The sequence below is a fragment of the Sceloporus undulatus genome, chromosome 1 (genome assembly GCF_019175285.1).
Source record: "Sceloporus undulatus isolate JIND9_A2432 ecotype Alabama chromosome 1, SceUnd_v1.1, whole genome shotgun sequence".
Taxonomy (NCBI): Eukaryota; Metazoa; Chordata; class Lepidosauria; order Squamata; family Phrynosomatidae; genus Sceloporus; species Sceloporus undulatus.
Window position 1 is genome coordinate 59,279,693 of NC_056522.1, and position 20,424 is coordinate 59,300,116.

General features: G+C 39.4%; 1 protein-coding gene across 5 annotated transcripts in view; it reads left to right on the top strand.

The window, feature by feature from the left end:
• The window catches only part of LOC121916550 (protein SOGA3-like), a 49,220-nt gene extending 29,026 nt beyond the window's left edge, over positions 1 to 20,194 (top strand). The window contains exons 7-9 of one of the 5 annotated variants that reach the window (XR_006100885.1): positions 8,438 to 8,543; positions 10,332 to 10,611; positions 13,666 to 20,190. Coding sequence is in view for 3 of the 5 variants with exons in the window: in XM_042441798.1 (XP_042297732.1) it covers positions 13,666 to 13,771 (106 nt within the window). In the remaining 2 variants the exon portion in view is untranslated. Of the gene's footprint in view, positions 1 to 8,437; positions 8,544 to 10,331; positions 10,612 to 13,665 lie in introns of all 5 variants that reach the window. The other 4 variants (XR_006100886.1, XM_042441811.1, XM_042441798.1 and 1 more) reach the window with 4 other exon arrangements.
• The last annotated feature ends 230 nt before the right edge of the window (positions 20,195 to 20,424 follow it).

Below are 20,424 nucleotides of genomic sequence, written 5' to 3' on the forward strand. Positions count from 1 at the left end.
GCTGGAAGATTGATTTCTGTCCACACCTCACCTTTAGCTCTGCATGCAAATGGACTTTCAATAGTCTGATATAGGATTTCACCCCAAGTTAAAATAATCTCAAGGATGCAATGTAGAACAACTACGATAGTTCAGACTTCAGTAATTTTGTTGCTAGGGGAAGCTCACTTTGGGGGTTTCCTGTCCTGTGATTAACCATGAGGTCCAGAGCAATGTTTACAGAGAGTTCAGCATGGAGGGGTGAGGATGTATCCATTTGCACACTTACCTCTACAAATAGGTTCTCCAACACTTAGAAGGTGGTAGATGGGGGTGTTACGGAGGCGATACCAAGAATAGGGCCACCAGGCCTGATTGCTTTCTCCTCTTTCATCTATATGTTGAACACATGAGAAGAATGCACAAATACTGGCTAGAATAATGATAGATTTGGGTCCCCTCTCCCCAACCACATGAGAAGCTGCACCTCTTACTGTTCCCAGTTCTGCAATTGTATTGAGGAGGGAAAAAAAGATTTGTCCTTTTTTAGCAACAGGTCAAGGTACTGCAGAAAACCCAATTCACAAGAGACTGTCGGATCCACAACATGCATTAAAGTAATTTTTCTAAGCTCTGGTTCTTGGTCAATCTGTGTGTGTGTTGTATTGTTTTGTTTTGCAGTATAGACAGTTGCTGTATTCTATTAGGGTATGACTGGTTGTTTTGCTATCAGACAGATCAATGAGAACTAGAGTCCTTAATCTGTCTCACTCTTCTTTTTTCAGTCAGCAGCATAGCATGGCATTGTTTCTCCCCCACTCCTTCCCCAGTCTGTGTTTTTAGGGATTTGCATTATGGCAGTTAAAAATAATTTTAAAAAAATGAATCCCTTTCAGCTAGAACTTGTCATGTAAAACTTTAGCACTAGATTGATTTTTCCTTCCAGTTTTTTTCCATCATTGCCCTGAGGAAAAAGTCAGTTTAAGAGGCACTTACTCAAACCCATAAAATTTTTAAGTTACTGATGGAACTGTTCTGACAATAACATGGTAATTCTCTCTGTCTCCCCATCCCCTGTAATGTAGATATGATTAAGTCTGAAAGGGTAAATTTTGCACTAATCTCGTATGAAGTGTCATGTTCAAGTGCTATAATTTTACAGTAGTCAGGGATCACATACCATCTCTGTTGTACAGAACGTTGGGCAGTGAGAGGTTAGAGAGAGACAGTCACCGTGGTTGCACTGGACCATGTGCTGTGCCAAAGCCCTGGGCTGATGCTAATTGAACTGTATGTTTGGCAGAACACAAACAAGGAGTTGAAATCTGCTTTAATTCTGTCTTTGAAACCAAGGGCCAAATTAGATGTGAAACGGGTGGTCTTGTTTGTTTGTTTGGGATCAGGGTGGCCATAGGAGAATATTACTTCTAAGGCAAAAATTATATGACAACTGACAACAATCCAGCTGTCCACCTCTATTCACCTGACCTGCTTACCTGTTTCTCTGCAGCCCAGCCCACCTGGGCATACCTTTTGTTGCAAGGATTAAACATGACTGCTCCCATCATGTCTTGTTTGCTCCCCAAATAGGTCTGGGCTTAGTCAGTACCTGAGTGGGAGACTGCCTGGGATTTTGTTGAAAGGAATGGAAACAATGGCTAGAAACCTGGATGGGAGTTTTGTTTTCATAAGGACTATTGTCATGTTATTATGTAGCAGAGTCAGCAAAAGTCCTGGTACACACTGTGCACTGATGTGCATCAGGCCCTCTTGTTGGTATCCCAGTATGCATCTTCACAATTCACTAACTGGGTTTCTTAATGCCTTTGCTTCTTAGTTAAATATATGTAGGGTTATGTTAAATAAACAATGATGTAGGATTTCCATGAATGTTTTAAAGAAACTGTGCTGGCACACTCTGCCTAACCTTATCACTATCATCTGCACCTCTCTTTATGCTCCTTTCTTTATGCTTTCCACCTCTCTTTTTGTTCACATCTGGACCACTGCCTAACTTCTCTTTATTTTTGAGTCCTAGCTAGAATTAGACATTTAGCTGCTGGTTGTCATACGGTTCCTAGTGAGATTAGGGAGATGCGAGAGTGACAGTCAGGAGAGTGGGGTGATGGTCTACCATGGAGCCATGTTGACCACATGAGTCATGAGAGCAAATTAGATTCTTCATAGTGGCCATTTTTAGCCTTAAGGGTACTAGAATGCTCATAATTTATAGTGGGCTAATCTGTTTATCATTAGAAGGGCAGGGTTTAACCTGGGCACCTTAGGAACAGAATGCACAAAGGACTGCTATGCTCTTCTATGATCCTGTCTGAGAAGTGTTATCTTCTATAGAGACCCTTCTCACTGTCCCTCCAGGTATCTATAAGGTGATATATAACATGTGAGACAGCCCTTTTCAAGTCCCATCACCTTTGCCTGTAGGAGGGCAATGACAATTTTTTTTCTTCAAACTGCATTTTGAGTTATTGTAGGATATGGGCTGCCATGACTTCTCTTGTTACAATGCCTTATGGCAGGAGTGGGAAAAACATGGGTAGTTGGTGCTGAACTGCAACTATCATCAGCCTATTAGCATAGCCATTGATTGACTGATGTGAGTTGCCCTATGTTATGATTTTATTACACATTGCTCTCAGTTCCATAGGGAAGAAGAATGGGCTATAAATAGTCTTTAATTACTCAAATAAGTGGATACATAACTCATTGCTTCTCAGCACCCTCTGAACCCTCCTAATGACTGGATGAATTTGCCAAAAATAAACATAGCTTCACCAAATTAATAGATATTGCTACAGTTTGTACCTCACAGAACATTCTTACTTGTGAGTTCTAATTGGTTAATGCCAGACAAGACTTGTACAATTGGGGGTGAAGGAAATACAGTATTGTGTGACCCACTTCATAATCCTCAGTCTTCAAGACTAGGAAATTTACTATGATCAGAATCTATGAGCTGGCAGCTTGCACAATTGAGTTGCTTGCAAGACTGAAAACTGTTTAAAATATTACATTGAGAATGGACTGTGAAGAAGCAGAGTTCATGTTCAGCTCAAAGCATCTGTGGGAAGAACAGCAGTAAGATCCTAAGTAGATTCACAGCGAGGAGTATGCGAAGGGATGTTGTAGCACATTTGAGACTAACTGAACGAAAGAAGTTGTAGCATATGCTTTTGCAGTGGCGTCACTAGGGGGATGCAGGGGGGGTGCTGACCACACCGGGTGACACCCAAAAGGCTCCCCCCTTCCCTGCCCCATGTAGCTTTACTTGGAAATAAAGCCATGCAGGACAGGGTGTTGGGTGCATGCCCTTTTGGCTTTGCCCCCAAAGCCCCACCTCCCACATTGAGTGACACCATGGTGTGGGATGCCACTGTGCTTTTGTAAATTCAGGCTGCATCCACACTGAAAATCATCCAGTTTGACATCTCTTTACTTGCAATGGCTCAGTGCAATGGAATTCTGGAAACTGTAATTTTGTGATTTGTTCTTAGGTATGGAGTATGGATGGTATGGAGGGGTATCTCTAGCAGGCTGGCATCTCCTCCTTCTGGCCATGTGGCATCTGGGAGAGTCTCAAAGTACAGGAAATGTAACATCCATTTGCAACAATCCTTTTGTAATTCAGCATATCTTCATCCTTTGTGAGGCCACAGGCCACTTTGTTAGGCAGAGGAGTTGAACTGGGATATGGAAGCTCTGTTTCAGGGACAGAGCTATTTCTTTCCTCTGAAAATGTTTGTTACTAGAGCTCCTATTATAGATTTCATATGACAAAAGTCTGATGACATGCATTGCCAACACTTGGGAATCAGAGCGGAAGAAGGCAGGTGCCACTGCGAAGGAGAATTATGCCCAGCCAGAAGACAGCAGACGTCTAGCCAGAAACAATGCCTAAATGCATCATAATACAGAAAAGAAAGATGAACTGTAGATGAACTGTAGATGAACTTCAGGAGTTGTTTACAATATGTGCAGAGCCTTAAGGACATCACACTCTATTTCTTTTGGTTGGCTGAGCATGCTCGGGATTCAGCACTATTCTAATTTAGTTGGAATAGTGAAGATTCACTGCGGATGCAAGAAACAAAATGCAGGGCTGTTGGGAGTAGCTTCTCAAAATTATCACTGAGTTCTCTGAAGTATCCAAGATGTGTTTGTTCGTTTTTTTGTTTTGTTTTGTTTTTTGTTTGATCAGTTTTCAACAGTTTAATCTATTTAACAGTAGGATTGGTCAGTTCATGGAATTATTGGACCTCTACCTAAAATACATCTGTGGACATTTTTCCTAGTCAGTCCTGCCCAGTCTTAAAGAAGACAAACAGGCAGGAAGCAAGTGGCTTTGTAGAGAGCCATCTCTGGCTGTGGCAAAACCTTCACCCTTTTCCCCCTTCCTTCATCTTCCAAAGAAGGAAAAGGAGGAGAAGGAGTGGAGATGAAGGAGGACAACTGTGATGTTAAGAGAAATGGAGGATGAGGATCATATAGAGGGAGGGTGCATTTTATAGTGATGGTGAAAGTTTTATAATATTCTGAAATGGTCTATACAATTAGCAAACCATCTGGGATCTGCAAAAAAAAAAATCTACAATTTTTTGATCTAAAGTTCCCCTCCCAACCTCAATACAAGATGGTGTAGTTATACTGACTGGACTTTTTGATCTACTAGTATTGTATTGGATCTTAGCTAGTGGGTAACTTTTTTGTTTTTCCTCCACCACTGTAAGTGCTGTTGTTTGACCCTATGTAATCCTGACATTTGTAGTTTTACAAGGTCTTTAGCCGTCTCTGTCAAAGAGAGCTGATGCTTCACAAAACTACAAATGCCAGGATTTTGTTAGATAGAGCCATTGTAGCTGGTAATTTTATCTGATCTCTTTTTTTAATAAAATTACCAGCTTGGTAGATGAAGGGAATGCTGTGGATATAGTATATCTTGATTTCAGCAAGGCCTTTTACAAGTTTTCCCATGACATTCTTGCAAACAAGCTTGTAAAATGTGGGCTAGACAAGGTAACTGTTAAATGGATTTGTAATTGGTTGATCGGCCGAACCCAAAGGGTGCTCAACAATGGCTCCTTTTCATCCTGGAGAGAAGTGACCAATGGGGTCCCACAGGGCTCTGTCCTGGGCCCAGTGCTATTCAACATCTTTATCAATGACTTGGATGAAAGAATTGGGGACATACTTATCAAATTTGCAGGTGACACCAAATTAGGAGGAATAGCTAATACTCCAAAGGACAGGATCAAAATTCAAGATGACCTGAATAGACTAGAAAGCTGGGCCAAAGCTAACAAAATGAACTTCAACAGGGAGAAATGTAAGATACTGCACTTAGGGCGGAAAAATAAACCGCACAGATATAGGACGGGGGACACCTGGCTGAACAAAACTAAATGTGAAAGGGATCTGGGAGTCCAAGTAGACCACAAGTTGAACATGAGTCAACAGTGTGATGCGGCAGCTAAAAAAGGCCAATGCAATTTTAGACTGTATCAATAAAAGTATAGTGTCTAGATCAAGGGAAGTAATAGTGCCACTATATTCTGCTTTGGTCAGGCCCCACCTGGAATATTGTGTCCAGTTCTGGGCACCACAATTCAAAAAGGACATTGAGAAACTGGAGTGTGTCCAAAGGAGGGCAACTAAAATGGTGAAGAGTCTGGAAATCTGGTGGGATCATTAGGTGGAAGTGACCATGTTCTCCTGGTGTTTGTTATACAATGGAAAGGAGAAGCCAGACATAGTCAAATACGCATTCTAGACTTTAGGAGAGCGGATTTCAGTAAACTTAGAGAAGTATTGAGGGTGATCCCGTGGTCAGAAATACTAAAAGGAAAGGGAGTTCAAGACGGATGGGAGTTTCTCAAAAGAGAGATACTGAAGGCACAATCTCAAACAGTCCCAGTGAGAAGGAAAAAGAAACCAGGATGGATGACTAAGGAACTTTCAACCGAGCTAAGTTTGAAATGGAACATGTATAAGAAATGGAAAAAGGGGGAAATCACAAAGAAGGAATTCAAAGACATAGCAGGCATGTGTAGGGGTAAAGTCAGAAAAGCTAAAGCACAGAATGAACTCAGGCTTGCTGGAGAGGTTAAAAAGAATAAAAAGGGATTTTTTGGATATGTCCGCAGCAAAAGGAAGAAGAAGGAAATGGTAGGGCCACTGCGTGGAGAAGATGGCAAAATGCTAACAGGGGACAGAGAAAAGGCAGAATTACTCAACACGTTTGCCTCAGTCTTCTCAGAAAAGGCAAAGGGTGCTCAACCTGAGGATAATGGAGCAGAGGACAGGATAGGGGAATTTCAGCACAGAATAAGTAAAGAGATAGTAGAGGAATACCTTGTTAATCTAAATGAATTTAAGTCTCCAGGACCAGATGAAATACATCCAAGGGTATTAAAAGAACTGGCAAATGTAATATCAGAGCCATTGGCAATAATCTTTGAAAACTCCTGGAGAACAGGAGAGATCCCAGCCGACTGGAGGAGGGCAAACGTTGTCCCCATCTTCGAAAAGGGGAAAAAAGAGGATCCCAACAATTATCGTCCAGTTAGTCTGACATCAGTACTAGGAAAGATTCTGGAGCAGATCATTAAACAGAGAGTCTGTGACCATCTAGAAGGCAATGCCATAATCACAAAAAGTCAACATGGGTTTCAGAGAAACAAGTCATGCCAGACAAACCTAATCTCTTTCTTTGATAAAATTACCAGCTTGGTAGATGAAGGGAATGCTGTATCTTTATTTCAGTAAGGCCTTTGACAAGGTTTCCCATGATATTCTTGCAAACAAGCTTGTAAAATGTGGGCTAGACAAAGTACTGGTAACTGTTAAATGGATCTGTAATTGGTTGACCGGCCGAACCCAAAGGGTGCTCAACAATGGCTCTTTTTCAGCCTGGAGAGAAGTGACCAGTGGGGTCCCACAGGGCTCTGTCCTGGGCCCAGTGTTATTCAACTTCTTTATCAGTGACTTGGATGACAGAATTGGGAGCATACTTATTAAATTTGCAGATGACACCAAATTAGGAGGAATAGCTAATACTCCAGAGGACAGGATCAAAATTCAAAATGACCTGAATAGACTAGAAAGCTGGGCCAAAGCTAACAAAATGAAATTCAACACAGAGAAATGTAAGGTACTGCACTTAGGGCAGAAAAATGAAATGCACAGATATAGGATGGGTGACACCTGGCTGAATGAAACTACATGTGAAAGGGATCTAGGAGTCCAAGTAGACCACAAGTTGAACATGAGTCAACAGTGCAATGTGGCAGCTAAAAAGGCCAATGCAATTCTAGGCTGCATCAATAAAAGTATAGTGTCTAGATCAAGAGAAGTAATAGTGCCACTGTATTCTGCTCTGGTCAGGCCCCACCTGGAATATTGTGTCCAGTTCTGGGCACCACAATTCAAAAAGGACATTGCGAAACTGGAGCGTGTCCAAAGGAGGGCGACTAAAATGGTGAAAGGTCTGGAAACCTTGCCCTATGAGGAATGACTCAGGGAGCTGGGGATGTTTAGCCTGGAGAAGAGAAGGTTAAGAGGAGATATGATAGCCCTGTTTAAATATTTGAAAGGATGTCATATTGAGGAGGGAGCAAGCTTGTTTTCTGCTGCTCCAGAGAACAGGACCTGGAACAATGGATGCAAGCTACAGGAAAAGAGATTCCACCTCAACATTAGGAAGAACTTCCTGACAGTAAGGGCTGTTTGACAGTGGAACACACTCCCTCGGAGTGTGGTGGAATCTCCCTCCTTGGAGGTCTTTAAACAGAGGCTGGATGGCCATCTGTCAGGTATGCTTTGATTGAGATTTCCTGCATGGCAGGGGGTTGGACTGGATGGCCTGTGCGGTCTCTTCCAACTCTACGATTCTATGATTCTATGAAAATGATGTCAAACAATATTATTTCTGTAGTGTAGATGCATCCTTTGTTATGAACCTGTAACTGTGATGCTGAAAACCAGCCTCTGTTTTTGATATATGAATTTTACATAAAAGCAGATTTTTTTTATTTGAAGGAAAGGAAAAGAAATATGTGGAGTAGAATTGTTCCCATGACTTCGCTTCTGAAAAATTTATCCTTAAACTCTAGTAAAAGAATGATAGTTTGGGGGGGGGCACATTTTATTAAAGAAATAAATGGTTGTTACAATAATGATAGCAGTGTACACAAGCTGCTTTGGTAAGCTTTAAAACTAGATTTCACTGTAAATTTTAAAATGTCATGAACTTGAAATTGTTCCATAGAATACAAGAAGATAAAAAGTTACAGGTCTGGAGATTGAAAGAATTTTTAAAAATTATTATCTTTGTGTTGGTGTCATGTGGAAATCAGTTGCTGGTGCTAAATTGAACTCCTACCTAAGCTATTCTGAAATGGTTCAAAAAACAGTAAGAAGCTGATACCATTTTCCTCCTTTAAAGGATCAGTATTTTAAGAACTGGAAACCTTTCCTTGCCTCCTGCTTTCACCACCACCATTTTACATTTAGCGTGAAATATTTCTGAAGGGATTCTTTCCATGCAAAAGGTGAGTTTTTAGTTTGTTTTCATTTTAAATCTCATTGTTGCCTTATCTGCTTTTGAAGACAGTGAGGATATTTTCAAAATGAGATGGCTTTAATTGTTCTGTTCAGGGGCTAATTTGGATATCTGTCTAGTTTTTCTTGTGATTTGAATGTAAGCCACTCTTAGTATGAAATATATTTTTTAAGCATAGATGGCGTGAACTTTCCATAAAACAGTGACTGTGAGATGATAGCCTGTATTTTAATACGTTTGACTTTCAATTTTCTCGGCATAAAACAATTTAGCTGTTGTGATAAAGAATAACATGGTTGTAGTATGTACTTCAGTTCTGGCACAGCTGAACGTACACAGATGAAAATTCTGAGATACATACTTTTCTTCATCTTCATTTAAAACATGACACTTTTGTGGCTGATGTCACTATCTCTCAATTTTAGACCCCGCTTTTCATATCTAAGATTGGTATTTATTTCAAACTGTTTGTAAATGTGTTTGTCTGCAGGGAGAGTGGGATTAAAGAAATGCAGCATTCTGAAGGAAAACATTTATTTTAGCAAAAGGAGGGAGAGAGGAGTTCAACTGATGCAGATGGTGTTGATTGATCACGTAAAGTTTACTGCTATATTGAGCTTCTGACCTTGTCTAGAACTTGTCAGAAAGTGTCAGTACAGCTAAAGGACAGACTCCCTGCTGTTCTCCAAGGGAAATAAAAAAACATGTCTCACTATGGATTATAGTTATTTTTGTTTAAAAAGAAAAAGGTTTCTTACTTGTTCATACAAATGTCTCTCAATTTTTCTCTCTCTTATTCTCTTTCCCAAGCATACATGTGCATGCACACACTAGTGACAATACAAAGCAAATATAAAATAGAAGACAGACATGGATCCATATTTTCTGTTTATGGCTCCGTTCTGTAACTACTGGGTCACACCCAAGAAGCACTGCAAACAGACTGATACTCTGCTGCCCAGATGTCATACATACTTTACCACAGACATAATGTTAGCAACAGCAGGTACATTTCTATACTGCTTATCAGTGAACTAGCACTCCCTAAGTGGTTTACAATGTGTCAGCCAATTGCCCCCAGCAATTTTACCAACCTGTGAAAGGATGGAAGGCTGAGTCAACCTTGGAGCCCTGCAGGATCAAACTTACAGTGTTGTGGTTGCAGGACCGGCATTTAACCATTGAACCACCATGGCTCCCTAAGCCTTAAAACAATCTCATCTTAGGGTTTCATTGTCAAGATTTATTCAGACAAAATTTACCACTGAAATTCCTCTGAGAGTGTGTGACCTGCACAAGGTTTTCCAGTGGATTTCTGTGGCTGAGTGAATATATGGACTCTGGGCTCCTGCATCCTAGTTGTCATCACTCAGACCACTACACCACAATTGTGTTATCCCATTGCAGTGCACAATGGACTCACTGTAATTCTGTCCATAAATTTACTCCACAAAGAAAAGCATTGATCAAGAGTTAATGTGGGTCAATTGAAAGGTTTTTTGTTTTTTTAAATCCCAATCCCATTCCCAATGTGGAAAGTAATATTCACAACCATTATTTTATGAATTGTGCATTTTTTTTTATATGCCAGGAAAAGAAAGAGTGGTGAAACCACTGACTTGACAGCATTTCTAAATATAAATTTCAAATTATTCTGCCCACCAAACTTTCTGGAATCCGATGATACTACCTCAGAGTGAAAAGAAATATTTTTCTTGATTAAGCTTGTAAGGTTATTGCCATTTAATATAGTCATGTTTATTTGTTTTCTTTCTAGCTTTACCAGGAGGTAAAATTAATGCAAGAGAGTAATTTGAATGCCTTCGAGAACAAGATCTTTCATAGCAAGGCACAAGGCTTTGTGTGTTACTGCACTTCCAAACTGACTGAATTGTTCACTCAACAAACAGCATTTGCTCATCAAGGCAGAAAAGGAAAGCAAGAATGTAGGAAGTGAGAAGCAATCTTGTTTTTGTAAAGGTTAATCTAGCCTCTGAGAGTTTCCGGGAACCAAAGGCTGAAAAACAACCAGCAATTACACTCCAAATCTCAGTAATGTGAGTAAACTAGTTATAGACATTTTGCTGTGGGTGAAGATAACCAAGCTTTTAGTTTGTAACATCTTAGAAATAACCATTTTTTAAGCAGGGAGTAATGCAATCAGATTGGCTTGGCTTCAGCCGAGCTGAACAGAGTATGTGTGAACACAAACTCATTATAGATGTATAGAAGTGACTATTATATAGCTGGTTGTACTCAAAATATCTCCCCAAAATTGAACATTTATTAACTTTTTAAATAACAGCATAAGTCTCGATTCTCCCCTGTGTAGAGCAAGTTTCTCCCATTTCCCCCACTTCCTGGCATATTACGTGGGCTTCATGCAACTCTTAGGAGCCCCCATGAATAAGGAATGACCCAAAATGTCCCTTGGGGTGTGTGTGGAGAGCATTTCTACCATGTTTAGAGGCCTCCTGCCTCCTCTCCATGATAATGCTTTTGTTTTTATTTTGTTTTTTGCTCCAAAAGCTCTCTAGCAAGCATGAAGGGCTTTCCCAACACCTTTTAGGGCTCCCTGGACCAATTTAGGTCCTGAAAAGGCCTTTTCTTGAAACAGGAAGTGACTTCCACTTACTTCCTACTGTTAAAAAAAGACATTGCCTCGTCCTAAAAATGCCAAGGAAGGCCCAAAAACATGATGAAAATGCCCCCATGTGCCCTAGAGGGCATTTGGAGGCAAACCCCCTCTTTTGTGGTGGTGACTACAGGGGCGTTAAGGGCTTCCAAGATCTCCTGGGGTGGGCAATGTGGCCTCCTAGCCTTCTGCAGTTTCCCACTCTGGTATATTGTATTGAATAATTTCATAAATAGTTTAAATGAAACAAAGGTTATTTCATAAATGCCAGTAACAACAGGATCCCTCAAGTGAGATTGCTAGGATTAAATTACATACAGCTAGAACATACCAGCTCTGAAAGCCACCATCTGAGTGGCTTGGGAGCATGGCATTTATGTGCCACATACTCCCACACTGCCCAGAAGTTGGGCAGGCACCCAGATGTGGGCAGCTTCAAGATGCTGTGGTGGCATGGCATTTACATGCTGTATACTGCCACACCATCTGAAAACTGGCTTTCAGCTGCAGCAGGACAGGAAAAGCTGCCCTTTCTGTGACTGAAAAAGGAGTGGACCTTTTCCGCTCCTTTTTTGGCCAAGGAAAAGGTGGTTTGGGGCTGCAGCATGTGTTCATCGCAGCCCCAATCTGTCTTTGGAAGGGACAGCTTCAAACCACTCCTTTCACCAATTTGTTTCTCCCCATTATTATTATTATTATTATTATTATTATTATTATTATTATAATTAATTAATATTCTGCTTTATCTCTAGGAATCCAAGCGGATTACAACAGTAAAACAAAATACAGTTAAAAGAGAATACATTAAAAATTCAAAGATCCCCATCCCTCCCCCCAGTCATAAAAACATAATTAAATGCTAAAAGGAGATTAAACCAAGAAAAGAAGTTAAAAACATTAATATACAATGATGATTAAAATGAAATAAGAGTTTCAAGCAGGGTCTGGGTAGAATAAAGATAAAGATGGGGGATAATGGGAGAAAGAGGAGGAGGAGGGAGGCAGGTCAGCAAGGATGTTCTAGTCTGGAAAGGCCTGTCGGAAGAGATCCACCTTAATAGCCTTCTTAAAGGTTTCCAAGGTGGTAATCTGATGGATCTTGTCTGGCAGGTCTTTCCAGAGTCTAGGTTTAGATATGCTTTTTCATTTTCAGCATGTGTGAGAGAGCATGTCCATAAAGCTGTCCAGATGGAGAGGAACAAAAGGATTGCCTTCTTGAATTCTATTAGGGCACATTCACAAAATAGGAAGTTTCAGGTTCCACCTACAGACCCACTTCAGACCTTTCAAGAGCCTGAGGCTAATGTGAGTGGATCTGTTTCTGCTTTCCCAGAATCTTTTCTGCTTTTCTGTCTTGATAAGTCTAAGAAGGGGCAGGGCAGCAGAGAGGACTCATGAAATTTGTTTTGAGATGAGTGACTAAATATTTCAGCAAGGAACTGCAGGGAACACACTGTATTACCAAGCATTCCTAGATGCACTCACAGCACTGTGCAGAAGCCTTCTTGTGGTTGTTTCCAGGGTCTTCCTTATCAACATTTGCCTGTTTGGGAAAGGGGATTACAGGGATGTCTCTGGACCCTACCATGTTTAGAAAGGCATCACTGGGAATACAGTGGGATTCAGAGACCTTTTGGATTCACAGTGGCTGTAACTTAAAGTTGAATTGTGAAGTCGAAGGCTTTCATGGCTGGCATCCATAGTTTTTTTGTGGGTTTTTTGGGCTATGTGGCCATGTTCCAGAAGAGTTCATTCCTGATGTTTTGCCAGCATCTGTGGCTGGCATCTTCAGAAACGTTAGGAATAAACTCTTCTAGAACATGGGCACATAGCCTGGAAAAAAACCCCAAAAATATAAAATTGAATTGCTTTTGAATGTTCTCCACATACCCTTCACATTAATCAGATTTAAATGGGACTATTGTGAGTCAGATATTGCATGTCATGTTGTGTCGTGTCTGCCCACCTGTAACTCTGTGCCCTGAGAGATATTTGTTGAGACAGTCTTCATTTGACAATTTGGTCTATTTGTCACTTCTTCAGTTTTTCATCAGTAAGCAGTAAGGTGTGTTTACAAATGTGGAAGCCTAGCTGCAAGCTGACATGCAACCTGTGTTGAGTAATAGGGTCATCAGATAGCCACTCCACTCTGTGGCCTCTGTGAAGAAGTATTGATTCTACCCCACATTGTGCAGTAAGGTTCTGTCATATCTGCAACTCCTGGGTCACCTTGGGCTTTTTGTGTCTCACTAGAATGCTATATATTTCTTTGACATATGTGAGAGATCTTCTGCCATTGCATTTTGACATTGCTGTATAAATAGTAATACATTTTCTGAGTTTTCTAGTAGCCTAAAGCCAACCATAGTAATGGTGACCATCATACATCTGTGCCATTCTCTAAATAATCCAAGAATGCTTTTTGAAGTATTTTATTCTGAGTTATTAACTCAAGTGACCTACATTTGTATTTAAGGTATCTGTGCCAGCTCACCAGTCGAATGAGAAAGGCTTCAGTTGACCACTTCCACCAGCAAACAGATGCTTACTTTCAGATGGGCCTCCAACACCACCTGTTATGAGAAGAATAGCTTTTCTAAACTGAAGAACTGATTCAGCGCTGTTGAGAATGCTCCATACCTCATATGAACTCTCTTCCATGAACAAAACCAGTTCTATGCAGTTATGTTGGTCCATAGTAACCCCATCTTTTGCTGGAAAAAGAGTTTTGATTCTTAGGTCATTCTTAGTCTTCAGTGTTTTTACAGATGGATAAAGATGATCCCTCACATCATGTCTATATATCCTTTCATAACTTACAGTTAATTTTGAATGTTTCCTAATCATCTTATTTTTTTAATTTAAATATTGTATAGTTCTGTATATTCCCTCAAAAAGCACATAGAAATGCTGTGTGCATGGTCATGTGTTTGTAGGTGCATGTGGTGGAATAGAATGTGTATCAGTCTGTATTTAGAAGAGAACAACTCAATACTAGTGTTAACATAGAAATTATAACATAAACTGATAGACATATATACACACACAAAGTTTTATGGTTAATTTTAAAGGTTTGAAAATATATAACTCTGATGACTATTATATTTGCAGTATCTTTATACAGGTTTCACAGGTCAAGTGTTTGATATAAAAAAAACAAATACTGTACCTTTTTGTAATTATAGCAGTAGAAAGGCAGTTGCACTAATATGTATCAATAGCATATTAAATTAATGGATTGATTTCTCAACAATGCTTGATGCTACCATAGTCCGTCTTGCTAATGTTCACTCAAAATTAGCTGGGCATTTTTTTCTGAATTAAATAATTTATTATTTATAAATGCATTATGTCATACCTTGTTCCCAGGAATCATGTTCAGACTGTGACACAAACAATGGAGGAGAAGGACAGGGAGACATGATTGGTTTATTTAGATTATGACACAGACAGGGAAACAGAAAGGTCTGCTACTGCCTCGTCTCTTAACGAATTTTGCTTAGTACTTTGCCCCTGGCTGGTCTCCAAGACAAAACACATTAGTTTTTTTTCAGTGTACAGACATTCTAAAAAATGATAGACTACCTTATAGTGTTGTTATCTACCATTCACACAGCTCAGATACAGGACTTCAATGAGTGCATTTAAGAACTAATATCTGTGTCGGGTGGGACCGGAAGATAACACATATCTGTATAGTGGTCTGAATCCTGTTCTAACTAGAGTAGACCCATTGAATCAATGACATTTACTTACATGTTGATTCACTCTCAACAGTTTATCCAATGGCCCTCCTGCATTTGGAACTAACCAATAGGATTCAGGGCACTATCTTAAGGCACATCTAAAACTTTAAAAACCCACAAGGCTTCTAGTCAGTTTACCCTATATCATTGCCAACTGCAGTCAATGATATGAGCTGAGGTGGGGAAGCTGCACTAAAACCAGATTCATACATAAATTAAAGTGAGCTACATGATCTGGAAGGAGAAAAGCCAGATAGAGGCATTTGTGTGTGTGTGACAGAATCAAATTTGTTGAACATTTGCTTCCGTCTTTAAGCATTTCCTCTTACCCAAGTTGTATATGGTTAATATTATGGATTACTAGGTGGCCACAGCTTAATCTAATCTGTGCAATTTTGGTCCAGGTTGTTTCTTCTGGGTTTGTTTGTCCACACTCAAGACTTGGATCTGCCAAGGCACAGTCCATCACTTGGTTTTGAACAAAAGTAGAAGAATAAGCAACAGCTGAAAGTACTGTGCAATAGTCTACTGCTAATCTGTTCTTTCTCAATCAGCCTCAGATGGTCAAGGCAACTATACACATTATACCTGCATGAATTGGTTCTCAGCTATGAGCTTTGTTTACAGGATCTAAATGTTGCATCAAGAAAGGGATTGCTCTGGTTCCAAAAATCCTAGACTGCTGGCATGAGAAGTATTTGCCATCATCTGTCACTTTGTGATTGTTAGTATGCTCTGTGGGTATCCTGCTTCATTTCCCCCCAACAATCTGAATGAAATATAGATTCCTATCAAGCTTCTTTGCTAAGTGCCATGGAACATATCTTCTTCCTCTTTATGAATTTTCATTTCTATAAGAATTGCATAGCAGGAGGCATGGACAGCAATCTGGCTTGCTTACTAGAAACAGGGTGGTAATTCTCTTATAACAGCCTGATCATGTAAGTTTCCTTTCTAATTTCAACTCAGAACAGATAGCATGTTTATGATTGCAGGCAAGTTTTTAATGTAATCTATCATACATATTGTAGCATACTTAGCATACCTAGCATAGCACACCTAGCAAACTAGCATACATGCAGAGCCAACATGTTTAGTGATTTGGGTGTTGAGCTAGCTCTGGAGACCACAATTTGAATCCCTGCTTGGTCATGGAAACCCACTGGGTGACCTTGGGTAAGTCACAGCCTCTCAGCCCAAGAGAAGGACAATGGCAAACCCCTCCGAACAAATCTTGCCAGGACAACCTTGTGATAGGTTCACCTTAGGGTTCTCATAACTCAGAAATAACTTGAAGGCACACAACAATAATAAAGCATACATATCTGTCTGATGGCCTTTCCTTAAGGTTGCAAAGAGAGAATGTAAGAGATTGAACTTCAGTCATTTCAGAATACTGTTCAGAAAAACAATACTCTTCTAGAATACTCTTCTGCAGTACTTGGGGGAATTAGTATGTTAATCCAGATAGGTAAATTAACCAAATGTCTGTGCCACACTAGCCCATGCTTTGTTTCAACAAAAACTGAATTCTTCAAGCTGTATAAAACCATGTGATTTTAGAAAATGCATATATTTTTATTCTATTTCTGCTAGCAATGGGGGGGGGGCAGGGAAAAAGGAAAGCTCTGCCTCCTAACAGTTGAATATTTTATTGATCACATGCCCTCGGTCAGTGCACTAAGAAACTAGGACATTTCAGTAGGCATTCTAAGCCTATATTCCTTGTCCAAAATGTCCAGAAACTTGATTTTAAATAAATAAATAAATAAATAAAAACTGCAAATTTCAGGATGCTGATTTTTGACCTCAGTCATTTTCTGCAGTTATGGTACTGTTGCAGAATATATTCTGTTCTGGATAGAAAACATATTTTGTACTTTCTGTAGTCGCAGATGTCAGCCTCTGATAAATGCATTTGTGCAGTGACAAGAGAACAATTTATAGCAGGAATGTGTCTAGTATGCCTGTAGTTATTACTGGTATCTTACAAAGTGTTGTACCTTCCAGTATAGTCCTGTTGTTTTTTCATGGAGGGAGGTCTGACATCCAGAGACATAACTACAGAGATGCAGCTACATGATGCACATACATTTTTGAATGCAGAATCCTAGCTAATTTTTAAAAACTTAAAAGAATTTAGCTTTCTCTTCCCCCTCACCCTCATCTAATGAATGAGGTGCCAAAGGCTGGATGGTAAACTCATGTTTTGCCAAGCTCAGCCCTCAAGACCTGCTTAGATCCAAGAGATAGAAAAGACTTCTCCCTGAGATCCTAGTGAGCTTTTGCCATCAGGCACAGGTTGTAATGTTACTTTAAAAAAGTAATTCTTTGCTTAATGCATTACAACCCTCTTCAAAGTAATTTGTTACTGATCACCCCATTTTTTTTTGAAATTTTAGTTATGCCATTTTTTGCTTTTCCTTTATTTTTCTAATATATTTGGATGTGTGTGTGTGTGCGCGCGCATGTGTGTGTGTATAAAACCTTCAGATAACGGCATAAATTCAGTTGAAACATCCAACTAAAAATATCTCAAAAATGGCCTTTGAATGTAACATCCAAACTATAAAGCTTTATTTCTTACAGGTTAAAACTTGCATATTAAAGTAGAAAATGTTACTTACTGTACCATAATTTTAAAAAAAATCATTTTCATTCATTGTATAACTTGTCATTCTCTCATGGCCCCAAAACAAATTTGTAACTTCTTGTAAGTAATTCATTATTACTTCTTCAACCTCTGCCATCAGATTTGACAATACTTGTTCTACATCAATAGTCTAATAAAGCAGCTTCATACTTTCTCATTTTAGTGAATTTATGTAGTACCTTTAGAAGTGCTTAAAATTATTATATGTGTACCTAATGTGTTCTATATGCATCACTATTGATTTCACCTATTCCTGTTATTCCATTGAAGCCAATGTCCTTGATATTGCTTCAGTAGACAAGATGACTTTTCTCAAAAAAGGAATAACTGAAATAATTTCCTGTTTCCTGTAAGGCTGGAAGAAAAGGTACAAATGCTTGAATATGTTCAGAGATAATACTCTGGAATTATGCCTAGTATCAGTAGATTATTCATAGTATTGCTTAGTTAATTCCCCTTGGATATGGATCATGCTTGAACTGAAAGTACTATTGTTTTAAAGCGTATTCTGATGTGATTTTTTAAAGAAGTGATTTAAGTCTAAGATTTGATTGTCAATTTTATTCTTGACAGGAATCCTTGGTTTCAAACTTTAATAGGGCAATTGCAAAACAAATTCATTCATAGGTAAATTACCACCTTCTGAACTTCCTCCTGTCATATAATGTAAGAGCATAGCAAGGGTGGAAAAACCACATTGGCAATTTTTTTGGCCAAGATAGTTTAGACGTTCAAATTCCAATGGAAAAATGTACCTTATAGAAAGCAAATCATCTATTTAGCCGGTCTCATGCTAACATTTCAGAAGCATTTTATCAATTGACCTAGGTTGTTTGGCCTGGTTTTATTTTGTGTCACCTTGCCCAACAACAGTTACAACATATAATTAAAAATTGCTGGCACCCATTGTTTGTAAATCTAATTAAGAAAATCTCATGGTGATTAACTTTAAACAGGTCAATGGCAAAGTTAGATAGGGTTTTCCCCTTCCCCCAGGAATTCATCTCTCCCTGGTCCCATGTTTTAGATAACCACCAGAGATTTGAACTCTTTCCATGGGTAACTAGATGGTTGGGTGCATTGATTTTAAGCCTACAGAAAAATAAATTGAGTTGGCATTACAAACACTATCCAGTGCATTGCAAAACAACAACAACAACGAAAAACCCTCTATCCAGTGAGGTAGCTACAACTCCTTTAAGCTGTGTGAGTGTTATCAAATACATTAGCAGTATAAAAAAAGAAAGAAAAACTAAAATAAAAATAAAAAGGCTGTGACCAGACTTGTGTAATGTGGCTTCCAATATGATGTGCTCTCCTATTGGGTATCCCGATAATAAACTGTTGTTAGAGATTCTGGGGACTGGAGTAAGGTAGCTGTGCTAGTCTGTTGTAGCAAAAAGAAAATAAAGTTTTCTGCCAACAAAAAAACTAAGGGTTTTTTGTGGGTTTTTCGGGCTCTGTGGCCGAAAATTAAGGCTTTAATTCTGTTGCTAGTCCTACCTAAAACAGACCCACTAAGCAAATGGGATTTACCTATGTATTTATTCATCATTCAACAATTCATGATGTGTCTATTCTAGTTGGGACTAACCAACAGGATTCCAGCTGTACATGTTACTTGGCATACATTTTCATGGACTGCAACCCATCTCCATTTGAGGGAATGGATTACAGCCCATGAAAGCTTATGCCCATAAAACAGCTTAGGTTTTAAGGGGCCACAAGGCTCTTTGCTGTTCCCAGAGGAAATGTTCAGGAATAAAAAGACCGCTGTGGGCAGCTTGAGGCATTATGCTGGTAGGAAGAAACCCTTGACCTTGGTTGACATGTGCACTATACTGGAACAGCATACTTTCCCAGGTCTCAGTGTCAGTATTGCATTGCACCACCAAGCATTTCTGACTTTGCTCTCACAAGCACAGGAATTGGAGAAAAGAGCTAGGATTAGTGGAGATGGAAAGGCTGGGGTGGAGGGGTATGTTGGAGAGAGAACAGTGCTCATAAATATTTATGGCATATTGACATGTTTCTACATAATTTGAATTACAGTAATCTCGTCTCAGAGGACACTGGAGCAGTGCCTCTGGTTGGGAAGTGAGCAAATCCTAGGCATCGCTTCTCTAGGTTTTGCTTAGTAAGTCTCTGTGTTACAGTATATTAAAGCGGCTGTGTATTGTCTCTTACTTGATGTAAGTGCTATTGAACAGAGTAGGAATTCCTTCCAAGTAAACCCTTGACCTTGACTGGGATTGATTTAAAAGTCTGTAGTCCTATGTATTAGGATCTATGGGTATTAACCCCTATAAAAGACAGTGGGATTGACCAGGACTGAGTGGCATATTGCTAAATCTAATTGAAAAATTGCCTGCTTTTGTGTTAGCTCTTCGTGACAAAATTACTTTTCTGTTTCCCACCCTGTGCCTTGGTAAAACCTTGATGAAAATGTCTGTTGTTATTCAGCCTCCCTATCCTTTATGCAAGCTTTCCATTTCTGCCCTTCCTTTGAGATATATTGTTGTTTTCTACATTTGCCATTGAAATAAATCCAAGCTGTGGCTGACAAACGTGTATGATAATGAAGTTTACAGTGTAAGCAGAAATTGAGTCATCCATATTCTTACACACAGAGGAATTGGGAGCCAACCTGTTTATTTTCCTGATTGTTAAAGCCATGTCAGTGTTGGCTGGCATCCTGCTGGGAAGTTATATACTGTAATAGTAAGCCAATTTACAATAACATAAAGTTAAATTGCACCATTTCTTAATGTTTGTATTCTTAGCAAGGACTATGAAACTATACCATCAGGATCATTATGCAAGAGCTGGGGGTAAC